At 38.9% G+C, this 19,454-nt stretch overlaps 3 protein-coding genes and 1 long non-coding RNA gene across 7 annotated transcripts in view; 3 read left to right on the forward strand and 1 right to left on the reverse strand.

Moving 5' to 3' along the window:
• The window catches only part of LOC130411663 (uncharacterized), a 25,528-nt gene extending 21,069 nt beyond the window's left edge, over window positions 1-4,459 (forward strand). For 3 of the 4 annotated variants that reach the window (XR_008905094.1, XR_008905093.1, XR_008905097.1), the window contains one exon: window positions 1,318-1,657. This is a non-coding gene — a long non-coding RNA (uncharacterized LOC130411663). Of the gene's footprint in view, window positions 1-1,317; window positions 1,658-4,319 lie in introns of those variants that run through there. The other variant, XR_008905096.1, reaches the window with a different exon arrangement.
• ptpn11a (protein tyrosine phosphatase non-receptor type 11a) lies at window positions 2,234-10,449 on the reverse strand. The gene is made up of 16 exons (XM_056736461.1): window positions 10,229-10,449; window positions 9,177-9,299; window positions 8,794-8,988; window positions 8,482-8,674; window positions 8,255-8,374; window positions 8,001-8,114; window positions 7,784-7,880; window positions 7,620-7,699; window positions 7,226-7,384; window positions 7,018-7,149; window positions 6,785-6,939; window positions 6,451-6,518; window positions 6,189-6,340; window positions 5,234-5,346; window positions 4,349-4,449; window positions 2,234-4,253 (listed from the first exon to the last, which is right to left on the reverse strand). Exons 1-15 carry the CDS (start codon window positions 10,240-10,242, stop codon window positions 4,380-4,382), a joined length of 1,785 nt encoding a protein of 594 aa, XP_056592439.1. The 5' UTR covers window positions 10,243-10,449; the 3' UTR covers window positions 2,234-4,253; window positions 4,349-4,379.
• Window positions 10,450-11,015: 566 nt separating this feature from the next.
• tmed2 (transmembrane p24 trafficking protein 2) lies at window positions 11,016-14,450 on the forward strand. The gene is made up of 4 exons (XM_056737514.1): window positions 11,016-11,326; window positions 12,006-12,198; window positions 13,236-13,343; window positions 13,553-14,450. Exons 1-4 carry the CDS (start codon window positions 11,147-11,149, stop codon window positions 13,675-13,677), a joined length of 606 nt encoding a protein of 201 aa, XP_056593492.1. The 5' UTR covers window positions 11,016-11,146; the 3' UTR covers window positions 13,678-14,450.
• Window positions 14,451-15,522: 1,072 nt separating this feature from the next.
• On the forward strand, window positions 15,523-19,269 carry ddx55 (DEAD (Asp-Glu-Ala-Asp) box polypeptide 55). Its single transcript, XM_056736663.1, has 14 exons — window positions 15,523-15,699; window positions 15,906-15,956; window positions 16,061-16,147; window positions 16,561-16,652; window positions 16,723-16,785; window positions 16,877-17,026; window positions 17,099-17,288; window positions 17,377-17,459; window positions 17,537-17,668; window positions 17,751-17,843; window positions 17,940-18,054; window positions 18,130-18,298; window positions 18,378-18,670; window positions 18,905-19,269. Exons 1-14 carry the CDS (start codon window positions 15,592-15,594, stop codon window positions 19,085-19,087), a joined length of 1,809 nt encoding a protein of 602 aa, XP_056592641.1. The 5' UTR covers window positions 15,523-15,591; the 3' UTR covers window positions 19,088-19,269.
• The last annotated feature ends 185 nt before the right edge of the window (window positions 19,270-19,454 follow it).

Consider the following 19,454-nt stretch of genomic DNA (forward strand, 5'->3'; position numbering starts at 1 on the left):
TCCAGAGGTCAGATGAAATCAGTCGAGGGACACTTAGAGATGAGAGCAACTGGAATGATAAACTGACTCCATGTGGGCTGACACCTCGGAGAGACATGATCCCAGTTAACATCGGGTTCAAATCATAATTAAAACCTAAACAAAGAGACAGAAATGTTCCCGTTTAACATTCGATTTATTCAAATCAGAATCAAAACAAAGAGACAGACATATTCAGACTTCATCACAAAATATAAATCTTTCAGTTTAAATGAAGACGCCAGTCGACAACGTCTCATGTGTGCTGCATTAAAGGATTTCTCCAAACACGACCATAATCAAGCTCTTGAATCAAAGACAGTGTGATCTCAACAACAGCTCATTATTCTGAAGCACCACAACATATCTAAAAATATCAAACATCCATTTAAGCAAGGTCACACCTTTTTAAAATAGAACAGTGAGTTAAATTTTGCTGTAATCTGACAACATATCAGATAATAATCCATTGAAATAATCCGCTAAACGCTCAAATTTGTATCTCATATTTTGGAATAATCCGAAATGATCCGAAATCATCTTTTGTTTCTGCTTGTAACATTTCTTGTAATCAGATGTTGCTCCTTTAACATGATAGACTTCATAGCGGTCTGTTTGTTTACTTGTGTGGTAACATCATCTAACACTTTAAAGTTTTAAATTCTTTAAGGAGAAACATCTAAGAGACTTCAAGAGATAATTGACTCACAAACAAAAATCCTATCATTTATGAACCCTTATGTCTTGTGTTGTTTGGTAATATCAACATTCTTCAAAATATCTTCTTTTGTGTTCTACAGAAGAAAGTCATACAGGTTTGAAATTACATGGGGGTGAATAATTTTTGAGTGACCTATTGCTTGCTAAAACCCTGTGGGCTCACAGAAAAATCATAATAATACTAAAAGTTTGGCATGTGGCCCTGCAGCTGGCTGCCTCCCGATATACTCCACAAATTTCCATTCCGCTTAGCCAGCTCCACAACATACAAATAGAATCCAATAAAACAAAATGTATTAGTTTCAATCCACTGCTTTTGAACAGCCTGATCAACATCAGAAGGTGGCCAACGTTCAGATACATTCACTATAACAAAGCTTATCTCTGAAAGATCTTCAGCAAAATATGAAGTCTCAACTGTGGTTTTAGGAGGTAGCACAATAAATGTTCAAAAGAGCTGCATTGTCAACAATTGATCCACTATCCATTTAAGGAACACAGATTTTTTTTTCCACAAAATGGCACCATTTACTCATCCTCAAGACATTTTACACTTTTATGTTGTTCTTCTCTCTGCAGACCACAAAAGAAGATATTTCGAAGAACGTTGATAACCAAACTACATTGAACCCCACCGACTTCCATTGCATGAACACAACACCACTGAGACATTTCTCAAAATATCTTCTTTTTGCGTTTGTTGTCCCTTAAAGACTGGTGGTCTGTATCACAAGTTTTCGGGCTCAAGGTGGATTGGTTTTGAGCGGGTTTTATCGCCATGGAAACTCAGGCTACACGCTGACCTGCTCCGGTGCAGGTTTCATTCTGGGTTAGAGATCACAAACCGAAACTGGTCCGATCAGTTCTGAAAAGAGTGACGCATTTCTGACGCAGTGAAGCCACTCCCCATGTATCTCACGCTTCAAATAAAAAAGTTTAAGGAGGTAAGATATAAGAGGGAAAATCTTTTGCTGCCAAGTTTTTATTTGTATTGTATATTTACATTTATGTAATATAATTCAAAACACATTGATATTATTATATGAGCTGATCATTCATATTAATTTATTAATATTAAACATAGCATTTAAATGAATTATATGCACATAAAAACAAACTTCAATATATAAAGCATTTTAAAGTAATGAAGCATACATATTATCTTTTGATCTTATTGTAAACCTACATAAATAATTTAAATTCAATTGATTCTGTATTGATATAGTCAGTAGCTGTCTTTTCAGTTTATTCCTGCCGTGCTTTATCAGAAAAGTGAATTGCGCTGATACTAGCGAGATGTCAATCAAACTGATGATGCTTTCTGTGTTCCATGTGATTGGCTGTTTGCCGCAAGGTCACACTTTCAGTTGCAGGCGCCTCACAAACTCCAGATCAAACCAAGCGTTGTGCTAAAGCTGAACCAGATCTAAACCAGGTTGGGTTTGTCTGGTTTTGTCAACTCTGCAACTTAATGAGGATCAAAATGACACAATGATGAAGTTGTGAGCTTCTTGTTTATTGTCATGAAAGAGTTCGTCTTGGTTAATGCATTGATAGCCCAACATGATCAACCCTATTAGCTTGTGTAGGGCTCACCGTCTGGCACAAGAAGAGACGCTGGGTTAAACATACAGTATATCTTTATGGCAATTACATATGTTTAGTAAGTACATTCTTCTCTACAAGATATTCATGTACAATATACAAGTTTAAAAAATATAGTTTGTTTGCATTGAGTTCGACAGCCATCCCGTTCTCTTCACGATGACAAAAATTCACATTAGTTGTTTTGGACCGTATTCTATGTTTAGTGAAGAGGAATGGGGCTGCGTATGTCTTCAAAGAACGAAAAAGATGTTGGTCACTGACACACGTAGACGTGTGTAAATGTTTACATCGTTGCGGCAAAGTGTTGCTCCATGGAAAGAAAGAAAAGCTTGGCTGAAATAAAACATCAGACTTAAAAGAGCGAACAGCAGTGTTTTCAAGATACAAACACACACACACACCTCAGGACAATAAACACACTACACATGATACATCCCCCGGGACAATGGGCTGTCCTCACCGTCTGTGAGAAACAAACTCAAAGAGCACAGACTTGGCATAATTGTACACAGTTTAGGAGGCCAATGATCAGGGCGAATAAAGGAAGAAAATCAAGGCCAGATAATAACATGAACAAAGACACTTTTCGTGAAGGCCGTGGGTAAAGTACCAGAGAAGACAAGATGGTGACAGGTTACGTTTGAAATGACAAGAAGATGGATTAACTTTCAAAAGCACTTGCCAAAACAATTTTAAATAAATGAATTACCAAATACTGCTGACAACGTGACAATTAACAACATGGAAAATTTTGGTTAAGTAAGCAAAGATTAAAGTGTTAAAACAAGTAAAGTGAAAACATTTTAAGAAAAATTACAAGACAGCTTCGGAAGAAAGTGTGGGCAAAACCATTCAATCATTAATCAAGTTTGTCCATCATAGAGGGTCATAATAGCACTTGAAAACCCCTAACACATCACCAGGGTTACAAATGTGCAGTCGCTTTTAAAACAGTGATCTGGAAATTAAGTTCATGTGGTGCTTTGACGTGAATAACTCGCTATTTTAAAAAAGACAGCAAAATCTCTTTAAAAAATGTATAACAGGTTGTGAAACACAGGCCAAAGATGCAAATGTTTCATCCCATGAAAAGGTCCTTGACCCCAGCACTGGGAATCAGGACATCTGTTTAAATGGGATGAAAAGGCAAAGATGTTCTGACCCGTCTGGGCTGAAGTTCTCCTGGTGTTTGGAGGAAAGTCTTAAGGACGCTGGGCTTGAACTGAAGACAAAAGACGTGACAATGGACAAATTTACAATGACACAGTGGGACATAATTCTTGAAGCTGATACTAAAATGAAGTTTGAATTGAGTCTGATGGCACTGAGAAATACGCTTAATTCAAAATGATAAACTGGAAAAAAAATTATGGCAAACAACAAACGGTATGTTAAAGAAGCACCTTATTCTCTTCTGGGAATCCTTTCTGTATTGTTCCTGATTATTTTATTATTATAAGTAAAAGCTGACATGATGATTTCAAATAAACCCAGACTTATTTCTGCTAGAATATCACAGGTAATGCTTTTCAGAAAGAGCTCTAATTTTAAAAGTTAGATGAGAAGGAAACAAACTGACGACTTTAGAGGTGAACGAGAGAAACGTTTTTCCACACGTGCTAAATGTAGCCTGAATCATCTTAGAGAACTCCACACCCAACAGAACATGATTTTGCAGGACTTGTCGTGGGTTTATTCAGTATAAGGCTTTAAAATGGTCACAGTGGTTTTTTAGTGTGGGGTTAAAAGGCTACGTAGCTGGAGGAAGAAATGAAATTCACTCCATCCATGTCTCTGAGCTTGTGTGGACCGTTTTTTCAGCTTTTTTGTCTTTTTATGGTGTCTCTCTGTAAAGTCTTGGTCACATCTCAGGCCTTCAGGAGCGTCTGGCACAACAAAATGACTTCCTGTCAAAAAGAAAAGTCATTACTGTACAACTAAGAGTATAAATGAACTGCAAATGTTCTTATCAGGTGTTGAGGGGAAGAGAGAGAGGTCCCACCTGTGTTCTGAACAACGCTGGAGATTGGACCTCATCTGTGACTCTTCTGCTGTTGCATTAGACCCACATTCTCATAGACCCGCGAGCTGTCATCCCTCATCCTTTATGAAAAGACACAAACAAAAGCAACATGAAGAAACAGAACAATGAGCTCACAGGCATGTATGAATCATATTGTATGTCATTATAGGAAAATGTCATGTATATTTTTCTGTCGCTTAATAGGAAAGAAAACAGAAGATTTTTCATAGAAACTTGTTTTCCTAATAAAGCCCTGGTCACACTTGACTTCTCGTTCCATTGACTTCAATTTATACGCATGCGAAGATATTCCGCATTCCGCTGCGTAGCAAACTTCATGTTTGGTGAACTCTGACCTGTGAAGTTGCATCACGTGAGTGAGACAAATAGAGCAATATAGTGAGAAAAATTTAAGGAATTGCTCTCTCCCATTTTAGTACCACCATCCGAATGAATTTCACATGCTCAAAGTCAAGTCTGACTGCAGCGAAGAGACGAATTCAATGTGTTTGTATATTTCTGTCACACTTGAGTTAAAACAATATAAGAAATGCACAAAAACCTAACAAACAGAGCAGAGATGTCCTCCTAAATCCTGTAAGAAAATCTGAAATCTTTGAACCATAGGTTCAATTTCTTTAAACAACAGCATTTGATTAAGGGTTGCTGCTTTCTATAGATAACAGCATGCAACGCTGTCAAAATACACGTCTGCCGTGTGATCGCATCACTTATCCTGTTGAACGAAATGGTCCCCATTAGACATTCATGAAGAATCTGATCATAAATTAGCATGACATGAGTGCACAGAGCTCTGTCCTCTATTTCAACACTCCAGAGAAGATGACTGATAAGGGCACTCACTCAGCACAGGTTGGCGTGGGTGTGCAGGGGGGCTGCGGGCTCTGATCTCCTCCAGTCAGGTCGGGCAGAGAGTATTTGATGTTGGTGTACTCACGTCCTTTAATTTTACTTTTCTGAAAGACAAACGCTCCCCCATGAGTACTAACAAAACTTAAAAAAGGGTCAGTTCTGGTCCTTGATTCTGATTGGTTGAGCAGAGTTCCAAGCCCTAATAAAATACCCCGATATATAACGGCTGACCGCACCACATAGCCTAAATATCATTTTATTTACTTTCTTTTTTGAAACAATAATTAGCAAATAGAGTTACCACTTCGCGTCGTGCCACAACACCCTTATAAAATGCACTGTAACCCACTATTTATTGGGGCTTATTGTTTTATTATATCACATATAGAGCCTTGTTTTAATAAATAAATAAATGAAATTAAAATAAATTGTAAGGAGGGATATAACGATTCACTCAGCTCACGATGCGATTCACGATTCTGATCTCACGATGCAATTTATTAACCATTTACTTACGATTTATTTTTACAAAATGAGTCGTTACAAATTAGAAATGAACAACTTCCCATGCATTATTTTTTTAATAGTTCCCGTTTCATTGTATGTTAAAATTATGTTTTCAAAACTAAAAAATTACAAAACTAAACTGCAATTTTAAAACAAATTAATAATAAAAATGTGTATTTAATATAAACAAACTAATACTGTCTGTACTTTTCCTGGATTTTTATGCATTTAAGAAATATCAGCATGTCCACGGTTAGGTTTACGGTGAACATAGCGGCCCCTGGTGTTCAAAAAATGTGTTGCGATTCAGTTCACACCAACCGTTACATATTGTAATCGATTTTCAACAGGCTCAAGGTGAATCGTTACATCCCTAATTGGAAGCAACCTTAAATATTTATTTTTGTATATTGTTGCGTGATGAAACATGCATCTGTACCTGCTCCTCCACTATGCGGCGCTGTAGAGTTTCAATATAATGTTGTACGGCCATATAGATAAAGCGATACTGCGCCTCTGTCTGAACCATCCCTGACCGCTGAGATCGCACCATCTGGATCGTCTTTGGCACGTCAATATCACAGTCCACTCCTGCAGATCACACAACAGTGATTCAGTCTTATTATCAGAAATCAAGTAAAAGATGCTTGAAAGAGAGTAGTAACAAACACAATCTGATAATAACCAGCACAAGGACTTACCCTTTTCTCGGATGATGTCTATTAAGATGTCAATCACAATAAATGTTCCTGTTCGTCCGATCCCAGCACTGCATAAACAAAAGTTCAATTAAGTAAACACAATGCACAATAATCGCACGATGCAGTTTTGTTTGCCTGTATTTAGTCTTGTGCTGGCGGGACGGGTCCTATCAAATGGTTCTTCTGAATACCCAATAACCTTTAGTTTACTTTACAACTAGACATAACCACAATTTATTATCAATAAAGCAATGAGGAAGCTTCTTGTATGAATAAAGTCCACATCCCTCACAGCCAACTGATTTCCGGGAAAAGAAATAAAGATTGTCATGACCTGCAGTGCACCACGATGGCTCCGGCCCCTGTTATGTTTTCCTGTTTCATCTTCACCTCTTCCAGAAAGTCCAGCACGCCGCCGGGGTCTCCGGGCACACCGTGGTCTGGCCAGGCACGGAAATGATATTGCCACACCGTACGCTCATTGTTCCCCTACGACATCAGACCAAAGGTATTGAAGACAGACTCTCATGTTCGTGGCTGACATATCAGATTCAGGTTGTACCTCACCTGCCCCACTTTTGACAACTTAAGCTCTCGAAGGATGTAATCATGCGCCAATGTTTCCTTCACATTACGCAGACGCATGGCTCCGTACTCTTTCAGCGCCAACACCTCAGGCCAATACTTTACACACTTACTCTGTGGGGAAAAAGAATCTGAGATGAACTCAAGCCGTAGTTATAAATCGATTTAAGCTTGATGGCCGACACCTCACCTTCCCTCGTTCCACTTCCTTCGTTGTCATGACGATGACGCTAGTGTTCTCCTGGAACACCATCCTCCAGAAGTCACTGATGGTGTTTTGCAGGCAGCCCTGCGTGGCTATGTAGCTCCTCTTCAACTTGGAATTGTTGGATTTGGTATCGATCTCAGGCTGCGGAAACAGCAAAATGACATTTTAGTGTCAAAACACAATAATATTAACACAATCCCGGTTTCTAAATAACTTGTTTATAATCAATGTTTGACAAAAAAATGTACACCTGCCTGGAGTATAAACATATGAACAGCTGCAGACTGTTTCCATTAGGGCGATCAACATACAAACAAACAAAAGGACTGAAGTGTTTTTTTCTTATCATTACGTTAAGGAACTGAACTGTTATTACCATGATGGTGTTGGCATTGATGTAGTCGGATCCTGGCTCGTTGGGATCCCCGTCGTTCAACACGACACGTGTGTGGTCGACTGAGGGTCAGATGCACAATGTTAGTCACATGATCTAACACGCATGCTTTGAGTTTTTGTGCTGTACAGGTGAGGGTCACTCACAGGGAAGAATGTTCTTATATCTGTTCTTGTTTTTATTCTCAGCCCGCTGACCTTCCTTGCGACTATACAGGAGTTTACACTCCTGCTGCTGAAGTGTCTGTGGACACAAAAATAAACATTTCTCAATAAACTGAAGACTTTATACCGATGATGTATCACATTAACATGCGATTATGGAGCTCATGTGGAACTACGCTGGGTGCTGATTGGATCTCACCTCAAACTCCTCCCAGAAGCCCTGCTTGACCTTATCAGTGGCCTCTGCCAGCTTGCTGAGCTCTCGTACCCGAATCTCGATCTCCGCTGCGTTAATGCGGGTGGTGTTCAGAGGCTGCAAGAGACACAATTCCGGCTTACAAATGTTTTAATGTGAACACATCATCTACACTTAGACGTGACACATTCAAGAACCAAGAAAGAAAGTTTCTTTATTCCAAAACATGACATTTCTAGGCAACATCCAGAACGCACCTGTTTGAGCTGCAAGACGGTACCTAGAGTTTCAACCATAGGATTCTTCTTATAGTGTTCCACCAGGTCTGTGAGCGAGTCGAATTTCTCTCCACCACCAACATCAAATTTCAAATCATGCTGAGGAAACAGCAACAGACCACTTATAGGACACAAATGAGATTTGAGAACGCTTTTAAAATGTAAGTTTCATGTTTATTTCAGTATTTCAACAGAAAGAACGTCACCTGGCAGCGGATCATGACGTGTGTGACTTTGGGTTTGCTATCGCTGCTGTCCGTCTTGTCGTCACCGGTTCGTACCGACAGCACAAAATCTCCAGGGTGACTCTGACTCTCTCTGACCAGAAAACTCCCGTTCTTACCCTTCTCAGTCAGGAGCTTCTCAGCCTCGCGGCCAGACAGGTGACCATGAAACCACCTTCAAGAAATAAAAACAATGTCAGGGAAGGGTGTTGACATTCAGGCACATTAAAAGGATGATAAAACGCAATTATCGCCCCATCTGGCGTGAAGAGAGCAGGCATTGTCTGCGGTCACCTCTCTGAGGTGGGATCGGCACAGTTGAGCGGATATTTGAGCTCAATGACGTCTCCGTTTTTCTCTTTCAGCTGCCCGTGATGTTCCATGTAGTACTGCACCAGCTCAGCCAGCGTGGCAAACTTCTCTCCGCCGTACAAGTCATAATAGTCTCCTGTGTTCTGGATCTTAATGTGCGTGACGGCACCATTCCGCCTGGTAAAGAGACAAGAACTTTCACTTGAACAGCCAGACTGGACAGCTGTGAATAAAGCTGTTATTTTTGGTTGCGGATGACGATTTTTTGAATGAATCAAATTTCAAATGCATAAATATAAATGTCAATGATTAATAATCAGGCCTCTAAATAAATCTTTTCTATCCTAAATTCTGGCGACGATTACCTGACAGACAGCGTAAAGTCTCCTGGGTTGCTTTTACTGGGACGGGCCAGAAAACTTCCATCCACACCACGAGTAAGTAGAAGGTTCTCTGCCTCCACTCCGGTGATGTTGGGGTGAAACCACCTGTAAATGGAAAAACAGACATCTTAGAGGCATGAGCGATTTCACACATTAACAAACAAAAATATTGACTACACAGTCCCTATGAAACCCCTACTGCTCCTTAAGAACAAATGGAGCAACATTATTCATTAGGTTATAAAAATATAAACATCAGTAAAGTCTCCAGAAATGCCTGTATGTATTTGACACAATATCAGAGGTTATTAGCATCCTTTACATTGTTCAACCCATTCATAAAACCACCATCCCACAGGAAATATTAAATGTACACTGCCTATCAAGATGTGTATGTGTTAGGGTCCTGAAAAGAATTTGATCACCTGATTCAAGCCCAAAATATGGTCAAAATTAAAATCAAAACAAACAGCATATACAAAAAACTTTTCTTAGACTTTTTCTTTGATCTACCCAACTTGTGTCAAGGTGATGGTTTATGGTTACATGAAGTCAAGTTTTGTTCACACAGGTTAATCTAACCTGAAACAACCATAAAGTGCATAAATTATGTTTACATTTATTGATTTTGTCGTGGTTTAGTCACTCAAACATATTTTTGTAAAACTAAAAGGTGTAGATTTTGTCTGACAGCTTGTGCATTTCATTTGTTTGAATTGACTTCATCAGCACACACAGAGTTTCGTGTTTGTTTTGCTCATTTCTGGTTGTGGTCAATTCTGCTAAAACACAACATGACTTGTCAACTATCATCATTCTCTTAACACGTTCATGAAATGCAATTCCTCATTTCATACATGTTCTATCTCGCCCTGTTGGGTTGAAATAATTAAACCTAACACTAACTCACGTTTAACACTTTAGACACTTTCGAAATACATTTATCAGAGTTATCATCAAAATAAGAGGCGAGACAGCGATGAGAAATAAGTAAACAGAAGAGAAATGGGAGTTTGTTTTTGCTGAATTCTCACCTCCGGGATGTCATCGCTCTCGCGCGCCGTTTACAGTAATTTCACTCGCTTTCAGGTCAAAGACTCCTTTTAATTAAACTGTCCCGCGTTCAGTCCCTCATTAGGCAGTTGGTCCCGCTCGGTTCGGGCTCGGACAGACGGACATGAGGAAATAAAATCACGGCAACGACGGATCGTGAACGCTAGGCCGCGGCGGCGGAGAGTTTGTTGGAGCTGATGTGAAAAACGTCACCAAACATGTGATACACGTCACCACGCTCCGAACTGACGCGCCCTCTAGCGTTTCAAAAACGGGCGCACCATTTTCTGTCATCAACATTTATTTTGATGTTATTACATTTCACGAAAAAAAATCTGATATTTTAATTTAAATGAAGAATTATTTCTCAACTGTTTTTTCACACATTTTCGTTGTTGCTAAAAATACATTTTAGCACAGTAGATACATTAGAATAAGCAGAAACGTTAAAGAAATAACAAAAACGCATATATGAATAACATTATATATAAATATAAAACAGTATAAAATTCATGGTATACAAATATTTCGTATTAGTTTTATTTAAGACCGGGAAATGATTTACCATTATAAATTAAAGAACCATATGCATATGATGGTACACGAATCTTCGGTGTGTTCAGGATATTTTAATCTCTATATAATAATGATGTAAATGCAGTTTTGAACTTTCCTGACACTGTTTGACGTGTCCTGTCATCTGTCTTTTTTCCGCAATCGCATTTCGCGTCTCGTACCCTTTTTGTCCTATCAGGCGACCCGTTCGAAGCTTGACGTGGCACCGTCAGCGAAGCAGCTCGAGCTCGTCAGTCTCCGCCTTTATCTGCTCATGAATCGCCCCTGCGCGGCATAAACTCTCTTTTATGGGTTATTTTCTATAATAATAAACCACATCAGACATGTTTACGTTCTCGGAGCTCGTCGTGCTGCTCTGCGCGTTGTCGTACACCGCGTCCGGTTATTTTGTGAGCATCGATGCCCACGCGGATGAGTGTTTCTATGAGCGCGTAAACTCGGGCACTAAGATGGGCCTGATGTTTGAGGTCGCGGAGGGAGGCTTCCTGGACATCGACGTGGAGGTGACCACTAAAAATACATATAAAATATTAGTTTAACTCCTTACAATACTTGATGGGCCTTAAACACGCTTTGGGGTCATTTGCAGGAGTGTCTGTCTTGGTCACTTCAGACAGTGATCAAGCCGGAAGTGGTTTTTCGTCTACAAAGTCTACATTACAGTAGTTCAGTGACACATACAATAGTATAGCAATTAAGTAGTGTTAAGTGAAGTAGAATTAGTTGTGTTTGGTTGTTTCTATCTACGTTTTGCTCGCAGCAGATGGTTGGTCAAACCAGAAACAGCTGTCACAGTAACTTTGTGATTCTGGATGATTTTTTGTACTTGGCCTTTAGATTTAAGTGTTAAACGACGTAAACTAGTCTATATGGCTATTATTTATTTATTAAGTAGATATTATTGTGGTTTGGTTTAGTTTTCATCTTCACCACCATTACATCAGACCCTTGTTCATTGTGGAGGTGATTCTAGGTGATAACTGTTGTTCTATTTTGTGCAATAGGTGTTCAACTTTCCTTAAAATATTAACAGATTATGTAAATATAGTTCATTTCATTTAAAGTTCAAAGTTCATTTAGTATTACCATGGGATGAGAGTAACTTTCTTAAAATCCTTCATTCTTGAATTCTTGCTCACCTGCAGAGCACCCATCATTTACCTGTTAATGTTATATTAACAGATAACAGGACCAGATGGAAAGCAGATTTATAAAGGAGATCGGGAGTCCAGTGGAAAGTACTCCGTGGCCGCCCATATGGACGGAACCTACAAGTTCTGCTTCAGCAACAAGATGTCCACGATGACACCTAAAATTGTGATGTTCACCATCGATATCGGCGAGGCACCTAAAGGACAAGACATGGAAACAGAGGGTGAGCAAATAAACTCATGCTGAGGCTTCTCGTAAAGCTGTTCTATATGAGACAGAGCACGGAACAGACACTTTTTAAGATTCAATGAAATCAAATTGTACTTTCAATCCAAATTCTCTGCATATTTTATCAGTGCTGATTTTATAGAAATGTAATAACTTGCTCTGATCATGAAATACTTTTTTGCTATTGACATCAGTCCCATTTTTTCAACCACTCCCCCTGCCTGGCTCTGTTCGGGTATGGAACGCTCACTTATGACATTTCAGTGAAATCCACACTAAAATCATCACATCTTGTCCAACATTTATTTTTCTGTTTGAATATGCTATTTAGAAATGCATCACATTATGGAAGTGATTTGTGTAGGAAACTAAGTTTTATGTTGCCTTCAAGCGAGACAAACATCGTAGAAACATCTGATAAATTCATTAGTTTGATTCATCAGTAATCTACACGTATGCTTAAATGGAAAATACAGAAAAAGCAGTCATTTTACAGTGATCTGGCACTGTGGTTCTGATGTTTTTTGCCTTTATCTTGGCTTTTTCCCTTTCTAACACAGGTGGTGGTGACAGCTGGGATGGTAGGCAGGAAAATAAAAACTCATTTAACATCTTAAGAGCATAAGACTTAAGCACTAATGTTTGATTTGCACTTGTGTGTATAGACACAGTGTAACCGATTCTCTCAAAGCATATTTTACTCACTAACGTGCTGCCAATGGCATGTGGGTGGAGTTACAAATGAATGGATACAGAATAACCATACAAACAGGTGTTGGTGTTATTTTAAAGGTGTGAATGAATGGGCTTGAGAAGTGTGTTATCAGATACATTTGTCAAGTAGCATTTTGGTATCTAAACTGCAGCATGTAGATTTGATGTGTTCACAGTTGGATGTCAACAGATACATGATTTTCAGATTTGTTGAATATTGCTGATGTTAAGAATTGTCTTGGTGTGATGTGCATGTCGCACAAGCAGAATTGTTGTAATTGCTACAAACCTCATGTGTGAATCTGTGTTTATTTCCAGCTCATCAGAATAAGTTGGAGGAGATGATCAACGAGCTGGCAGTCGCCATGACGGCGGTCAAACATGAGCAGGAATATATGGAAGTCCGAGAGAGAATACACCGAGCAAGTAAGAAATCCACTCCAAACGGCTTTTTATAGATAATTCTACATTCACGTTATGCTGGTGTTACTGTAATTTTGAGTGCTGAGATTTATATTTTTATATTCAGGAAATATGAATGTAATAAGCCATGTTAGTCACGCCGTTTTACTTTGGTAACTGTAGAAATTTGATTTATGTCTTATTAAATGTCTAACATTGTCTTCTTTCTTCAGTCAATGACAACACAAACAGCCGAGTTGTGCTTTGGTCCTTCTTTGAAGCTCTGGTGCTGGTGGCCATGACCCTTGGACAGATTTACTACCTGAAGAGATTCTTTGAAGTACGGAGAGTTGTTTAAATCCCGTCTGTGTTCCACTTTGTCACCACATCTGTGATCTTCCAGTTTCACAAACTGGATGTCGAATTCAGCAGAGATCGGAAGAACCTGGTCGTTCGCTAGTTCATCAGTCTGTATGTTTTGTTTTGTTTGCCCCATTTGTAGATCTCTTCAGTGTTTGTTTTGGTAAAAGGTGGAATTTCAGTTAGATTTTGTTTTAGTCCAGCTTGTGTGAATTAGTTTTTTTACAAGAGCACACTGGTACAAGAATGAAGTAGAGAAGATGGTTGTGGATTGCAACATGTTTGAGGATTATTTTTACTGCATGATTTAAACATGACATGAGTAAGGTTATGCGCAAATGATAAGTCAGCAGTCACTGATGTCAAGCGAAATGACTAGGCGAGCACGTTTTTATGACATATTCACTGTTCATCGTTTATACAGTTTGTTACCCCAAAACCCTTCATGGCACATAGTTGTACCCAATGCTGAAGGTGGTGAAATGACGGCTTTGCTACTTTTGCTGATTTTTCTGGTGTGTTTTTAAATGTTCAGGTGAGAGTTCTGGCCCGATTTTTCTTTATCTTCAGTTTCTTCACACAGGAATACTTTATGTAGTTTTGTACAATTTGTTTCTTTTTTTTCTAAATCAACTCTTTAAAAAGGTCAAGGAAATGCAAACTTGTTTGACTTAGACTACTGGGAAACTGAGGATAAAACTGTACATTTCTGAAGTTCAAAGAAAGTGTCCAATAAGGATTTGGTTTAATAAACATGAAACATGTTCTTAATATGTGTCTTTGTCATATATGTATATCTAGATTTGCAAATATGATGCATGTATTTATAATGTTAGACAAAGCCCTTTCAAATATCAGAATTTTACATAAATGAGTTTAAATGAGCAATTGATGCTGTCTCCAAATTTGTATTGTTTAAAGAAGTCCTTGTTGTATGTTATTGAAAAAGTAGTTGCACCACCAATATTTTTATTTATATTTACGTATTTTGTTAACAATTTAAAGCCATTGGCATATCAGCTATAGCATGAAAAGGGCAATATGACAAACAGGTTGTTTATCAAATGAAGGCACTGAGTTCTATAATGTCTGTAAAATCCAACAATTTCTCTGAATAAACGCAAATATTTTTTTATAAACTTAAATGCATTAATACATTTGTTATAAATAACTCAGTTCCAAGCCTGTATACATTTCTTTGTTTGCCTGAACACAAAGAAAGATATTTGGAAGAATGTAGACAGTTGGGAAATCATTGACCACCTTAATAGAAAATATTAAAAGGTTTCCTGTAGCTCAGTGGTAAGAGAATAGTGTAACAACGCAAGGTTGTGGGTATGATACCAGGGGATTGCAAATACCTATGTAAAATGTATAGGATAAAGCAATGCTAATTGCTTTGGATAAAACCGTCTGCCAAATAACTAAAAATGTAAATTAAAATGGTCGTTAAAGGTTTCCCCAAAAGAGTGCTTTTCTACATTCCTTCAACAACACAAAACAAAATTGTCCCTACTATGGTAGTCAATGATGTCCCAGAACTGTCAGTAGGTAACTTTTTTACATATACGGGTTTGGAACAACTTAAAGCTGAGTAATTCATGACAGAATTTTCAGATTTTTTTGGGTGGAGTATCCCTTTAAATGGATCCTACCCATGATCACAAAAAATGTAAACTAGAAATAAGTATATCTTACTGTATGTTTTGATCTAATCTAATGACAAAAGTTCAAATAAATAAGCAAGTGACAAACATCTATAGGTTTGTGCCTCTTGAGCTTCCTCAGAAGTGATGCGGAACGTTTATCGCTATCGTGTGTTTTCCAGACGGAGCGGTTTATGTGTAACGCAGCTCATATACCACCCATGTGAAGTGACTTCATGGATAATATCTGTTCAAAATCTTAAATCATGGAAAATATCACGGATGGGAAATGGGAAAGTTTACCCGTGAAACTTCACGACAGCATATCACAGACTCTTAAAGAGCTGAAGTTTACATACATGACACCGGTCCAGGTATTAAGCGTTCAGTTCTCTCACTCGCATGCACTGTTTACCATACAAACTTAGATTTTCTACAGTAATCAGTCAAATGTACCGTAATTATACGCTAGCCATGATATTTGTAATACAACTATAGTATACACATCAGTATGCTTAGTACACGTATACAAAATGTATAATCAGATTTTAAGTTTCCTAACAAATTGTCTTATTTTCAGTCCGCCTGCATCCCTTTGTTCATGAGAAATAAAGATGTTGCTGCTGAGGCTGTGAGTTCTGAAGTTTGTCTGTGTATGTAATGTTTATTAAAATGTGACGGCTGTCTGTCAGCACATCATTTATATATCATAATAATGTTTTTATCTGTCTGTAGGTTACTGGGAGTGGAAAGACTCTTGCCTTTGTGATTCCTGTTTTAGAAATCCTTTTAAAGCGAGAAGAGAAGTTGAGAAAGATGCAGGTCAGTGTGAAAATGCAGATGAACTTTACAGATCATGGATGTGTTTTTGATCAAGACATTTACCTCAGGTTACCCTAAAAGGATTCAACTTGCAATTATTGTATGGTAGCGTCACACAGCTGTGGTCCACATTTCAGTTTTCACCTAAAAATACTGACATATGATGTATTTAAATACAGTTTGATTTGTTTGATCTTTTGGAGCAGGTTTGTGTTAGATCATTAATATCACTTCATATCTTTTAAATATTTTCGGTAGTAAATCTTTAAATTCATGTCGTTGTTATCCAAAAATCATCAGCCTAAAAACACTTTTGCACATCTGACTCTTTATGCTTCTGCCAAATGATAAATGACATCTTGCACATCAGATATTGATTTTCATCCGCACATCCCTTATTATTGTGTTCTCAGGTCGGTGCTCTGATCATAACACCCACCCGTGAGCTCGCCCTGCAGATTACTGAAGTGATGGGGCGATTTCTGGAGAAATTCCCTCAGTTTAGGTGAGTGGAAGTTCATACCATCTGCTGAACCATCTGACAATGTAAATGTATTAAAACATGCGAATTGCAGACAGATTCTTTTAATCGGCGGCAGTAACCCCATCGAAGATGTCGAAAAGTTTAAAAACCAGGGGTGAGTATTTCAGTTACAGCATTTGCATCATTCACAATTATTCAGAAATGGAAATAAAATTAGCAAATATAATGATCTGTGCGCTTCATAGAGCCAATATCGTGGTTGCCACTCCTGGCCGTTTGGAGGACATGTTCAGGAGGAAGGCTGATGGCCTGGATCTGGCCACGGCCGTGAAGTCTCTGGATGTGTTAGTGTTGGATGAGGCGGATAGATTGTTGGACATGGGCTTTGAAATGAGGTACTGATCACAATATGTTGAAGATTTTAGAGTATTCAACCATAGTTCCATCATCTATATGTCTCTGTGCAGTTTGAACACTATTCTGGAGTATTTGCCCAAGCAGCGACGCACTGGGCTTTTCTCTGCCACACAGACGCAAGAGCTGGAGAAGTTAGTGAGGGCTGGTCTGAGAAATCCCGTTCGTGTCACAGTGAAGGAGAAAGGCGTTGCAGAATCAAGTGTGCAGAAAACCCCAGCGAGGCTCAGTAACTATTATACAGTGAGTCATCTACAAACACACAACCTTTTAAAAATATCACGTTAATTCAAAATTGACTTTTTCTTAATATCGTCTTCAACGTGTACAGGTTTGTCGAGCGGAGGAGAAGTTCAACAATCTGGTGGCGTTTCTCAGGCAGCACAAACACGAGAAGCTGCTTGTGTTTTTCAGGTTTGGATTCGCCTTCGTGTCCAATTATCTTCACCGTTTCATTCAACCCTTTCTGAATTACATTCATGTGTCCGCAGCACCTGCGCATGCGTGGAGTATTTCGGGAAAGCCCTGGAGGTCTTAATCAAGGGTGTCGCCGTCCGCTGCATCCACGGCAAGATGAAGGAGAAACGGAACAAGATCTTCGCAGGTTTCCGGGAGCTGAAGAGGTAAGAGTGTCACATCATTCTGCAGACGGACCGAGAGACCGAGAATGAATCAATCGCTTACAGTGTTTTTGCTTTCGTGAAGCGGGATTCTCGTGTGCACAGACGTCATGGCGAGAGGCATCGACATCCCAGAAGTCAACTGGGTTCTGCAGTGCGACCCACCGAGCTGCGCAAGGTAACAGGGACACAGAGTATCAGAGATCATTTGTGCAAATGCATTGCTTGGTTTTGTAGTCCGATTCATTGATGATTATTGGCATCTCTACTTTAGTTCGTTTGTGCATCGGTGTGGGCGGACTGCTCGTATTGGAAACCATGGCAACGCACTTGTCTTCCTTCTACCAATGGAAGAGTCGTACGTTAATTTCCTCTCCATCAACCAGAAGGTAAGTCAAACTTTTCTAATGTTATGACTTTGTACGTTGAAGATTTAAAAAATCTTATCGTGTGTTTTTCCGCAGTGTCCTCTGCAGCAGTTTCCTCCAGTGAAAGATGTGGTCGATGTTCTGCCTAAACTGAAGACGTTGGCTTTAGGGGATCGAGCGGTGTATGAGAAAGGAATGAAAGCTTTTGTTTCGTATGTCCAAGCGTATGCCAAACATGAGTGTAGCCTGATATTTCGCATGAAAGGTAAGCAACCAATAGCAAAAAAACATGTTTTTTTAAGATGCACGTGATGTTTACATTTCTCTGGATTTCCCTGCTACAGATCTGGATTTTGCTACGCTGGCTCGTGGCTTTGCTCTCCTCCGACTGCCCAAAATGCCTGAGCTAAGAGGAAAAACCTTTCCTAACTTCACCGAGGAGAGCATCGATACAGACACCATCCGATTTAAAGACAAAAACAGAGAGAAACAGAGACAGAAGATGTTAGCACAGCAAAAAATCGACGAGAAAGACCAAGTGTTGAGGAAGAACTTTGTGAAGAAAAATGCCTGGTCCAAACAGAATGACAAAAAGGTCAAAAAGAAGAAGATGGCTGCCAAAAGAAAACGAGATGAGGTGTTTTTACGCTCGCTGTACTTTTGCATAACATTAGAAAACAGATACAAAGCTGAAATTTCCTAAAATTTGTGTAGTTTTACTAACATTTAAAAACTGGATATTTATAAATGTTTGAGTCATCTTGCATGTCATGCCAAAACGAACGTACCCAAATTCACTATAAATTGAGCACGTCTTATGCATTCTATTAAATCTTAATGTTAAACTTTCCTGTTCTGTGTACGGTTGTAGGGATCCGATGTTGACGACGAGGACATCAAGGAACTTTTAAAGGACGCACGTTTGCTGAAGAAGCTGAAGAAGGGGAAAATCAGTGAGGAAGATTTTGAAAAACACATGAACACAGCAGAAACCTCGAAACACAGGCGGGCGGCTGCCACTCATGCGGACAGTCCTAATGACGATGGAGAATGAGCTGCGATCGGCTGTTAAGTTTGAACTGTTTCTGAAGACTTCATACACGTGACAAACTTGGAAGATAACCTGTATCAGCAATGTTAATATGTTTTCTATATACTGTACAAGGACAATGTACTCTTCACAAATATCAGATATGTGCTTTATAAAATAAAAAAATTATCATTTGTGGAAATAAAGTGTTTTTGTGGTGGTGTGTATTTTTCCTACAACCTATATTGCTATATGATGGGATTTATTGGCATACATTAAACCCATCCAACAGTGAACAGTTCACCCAAAAGTGAGAATTCAATGAACCTCCAATATTCTTCTCAACACAAAAGATGATATTTTTAGGAGCATAAACAAACAACAATAGACC

Source organism: Triplophysa dalaica, chromosome 22 (genome assembly GCF_015846415.1).
Source record: "Triplophysa dalaica isolate WHDGS20190420 chromosome 22, ASM1584641v1, whole genome shotgun sequence".
NCBI classification, from domain to species: domain Eukaryota; kingdom Metazoa; phylum Chordata; class Actinopteri; order Cypriniformes; family Nemacheilidae; genus Triplophysa; species Triplophysa dalaica.

Bases quoted from the DNA above. Each gene is read 5' to 3' on its own strand.
- ddx55 (XM_056736663.1), top strand. From the start codon at position 15,592: ATGGAAAATATCACGGATGGGAAATGGGAAAGTTTACCCGTGAAACTT. The intron at 17,460-17,536 runs GTTTGGATTCGC...ATGTGTCCGCAG, and splicing joins AAGCTGCTTGTGTTTTTCAG to CACCTGCGCATGCGTGGAGT. The intron at 18,671-18,904 runs GTGTTTTTACGC...GTACGGTTGTAG, and splicing joins CCAAAAGAAAACGAGATGAG to GGATCCGATGTTGACGACGA.
- ptpn11a (XM_056736461.1), bottom strand. The intron at 7,881-8,000 runs GTGAGATCCAAT...TTGTGTCCACAG, and splicing joins GCTTCTGGGAGGAGTTTGAG to ACACTTCAGCAGCAGGAGTG. The intron at 7,700-7,783 runs GTGAGTGACCCT...TCTGACCCTCAG, and splicing joins ATATAAGAACATTCTTCCCT to TCGACCACACACGTGTCGTG.
- tmed2 (XM_056737514.1), top strand. From the start codon at position 11,147: ATGTTTACGTTCTCGGAGCTCGTCGTGCTGCTCTGCGCGTTGTCGTAC. The intron at 11,327-12,005 runs GTGACCACTAAA...TTATATTAACAG, and splicing joins TCCTGGACATCGACGTGGAG to ATAACAGGACCAGATGGAAA. The intron at 12,199-13,235 runs GTGAGCAAATAA...GTTTATTTCCAG, and splicing joins ACAAGACATGGAAACAGAGG to CTCATCAGAATAAGTTGGAG.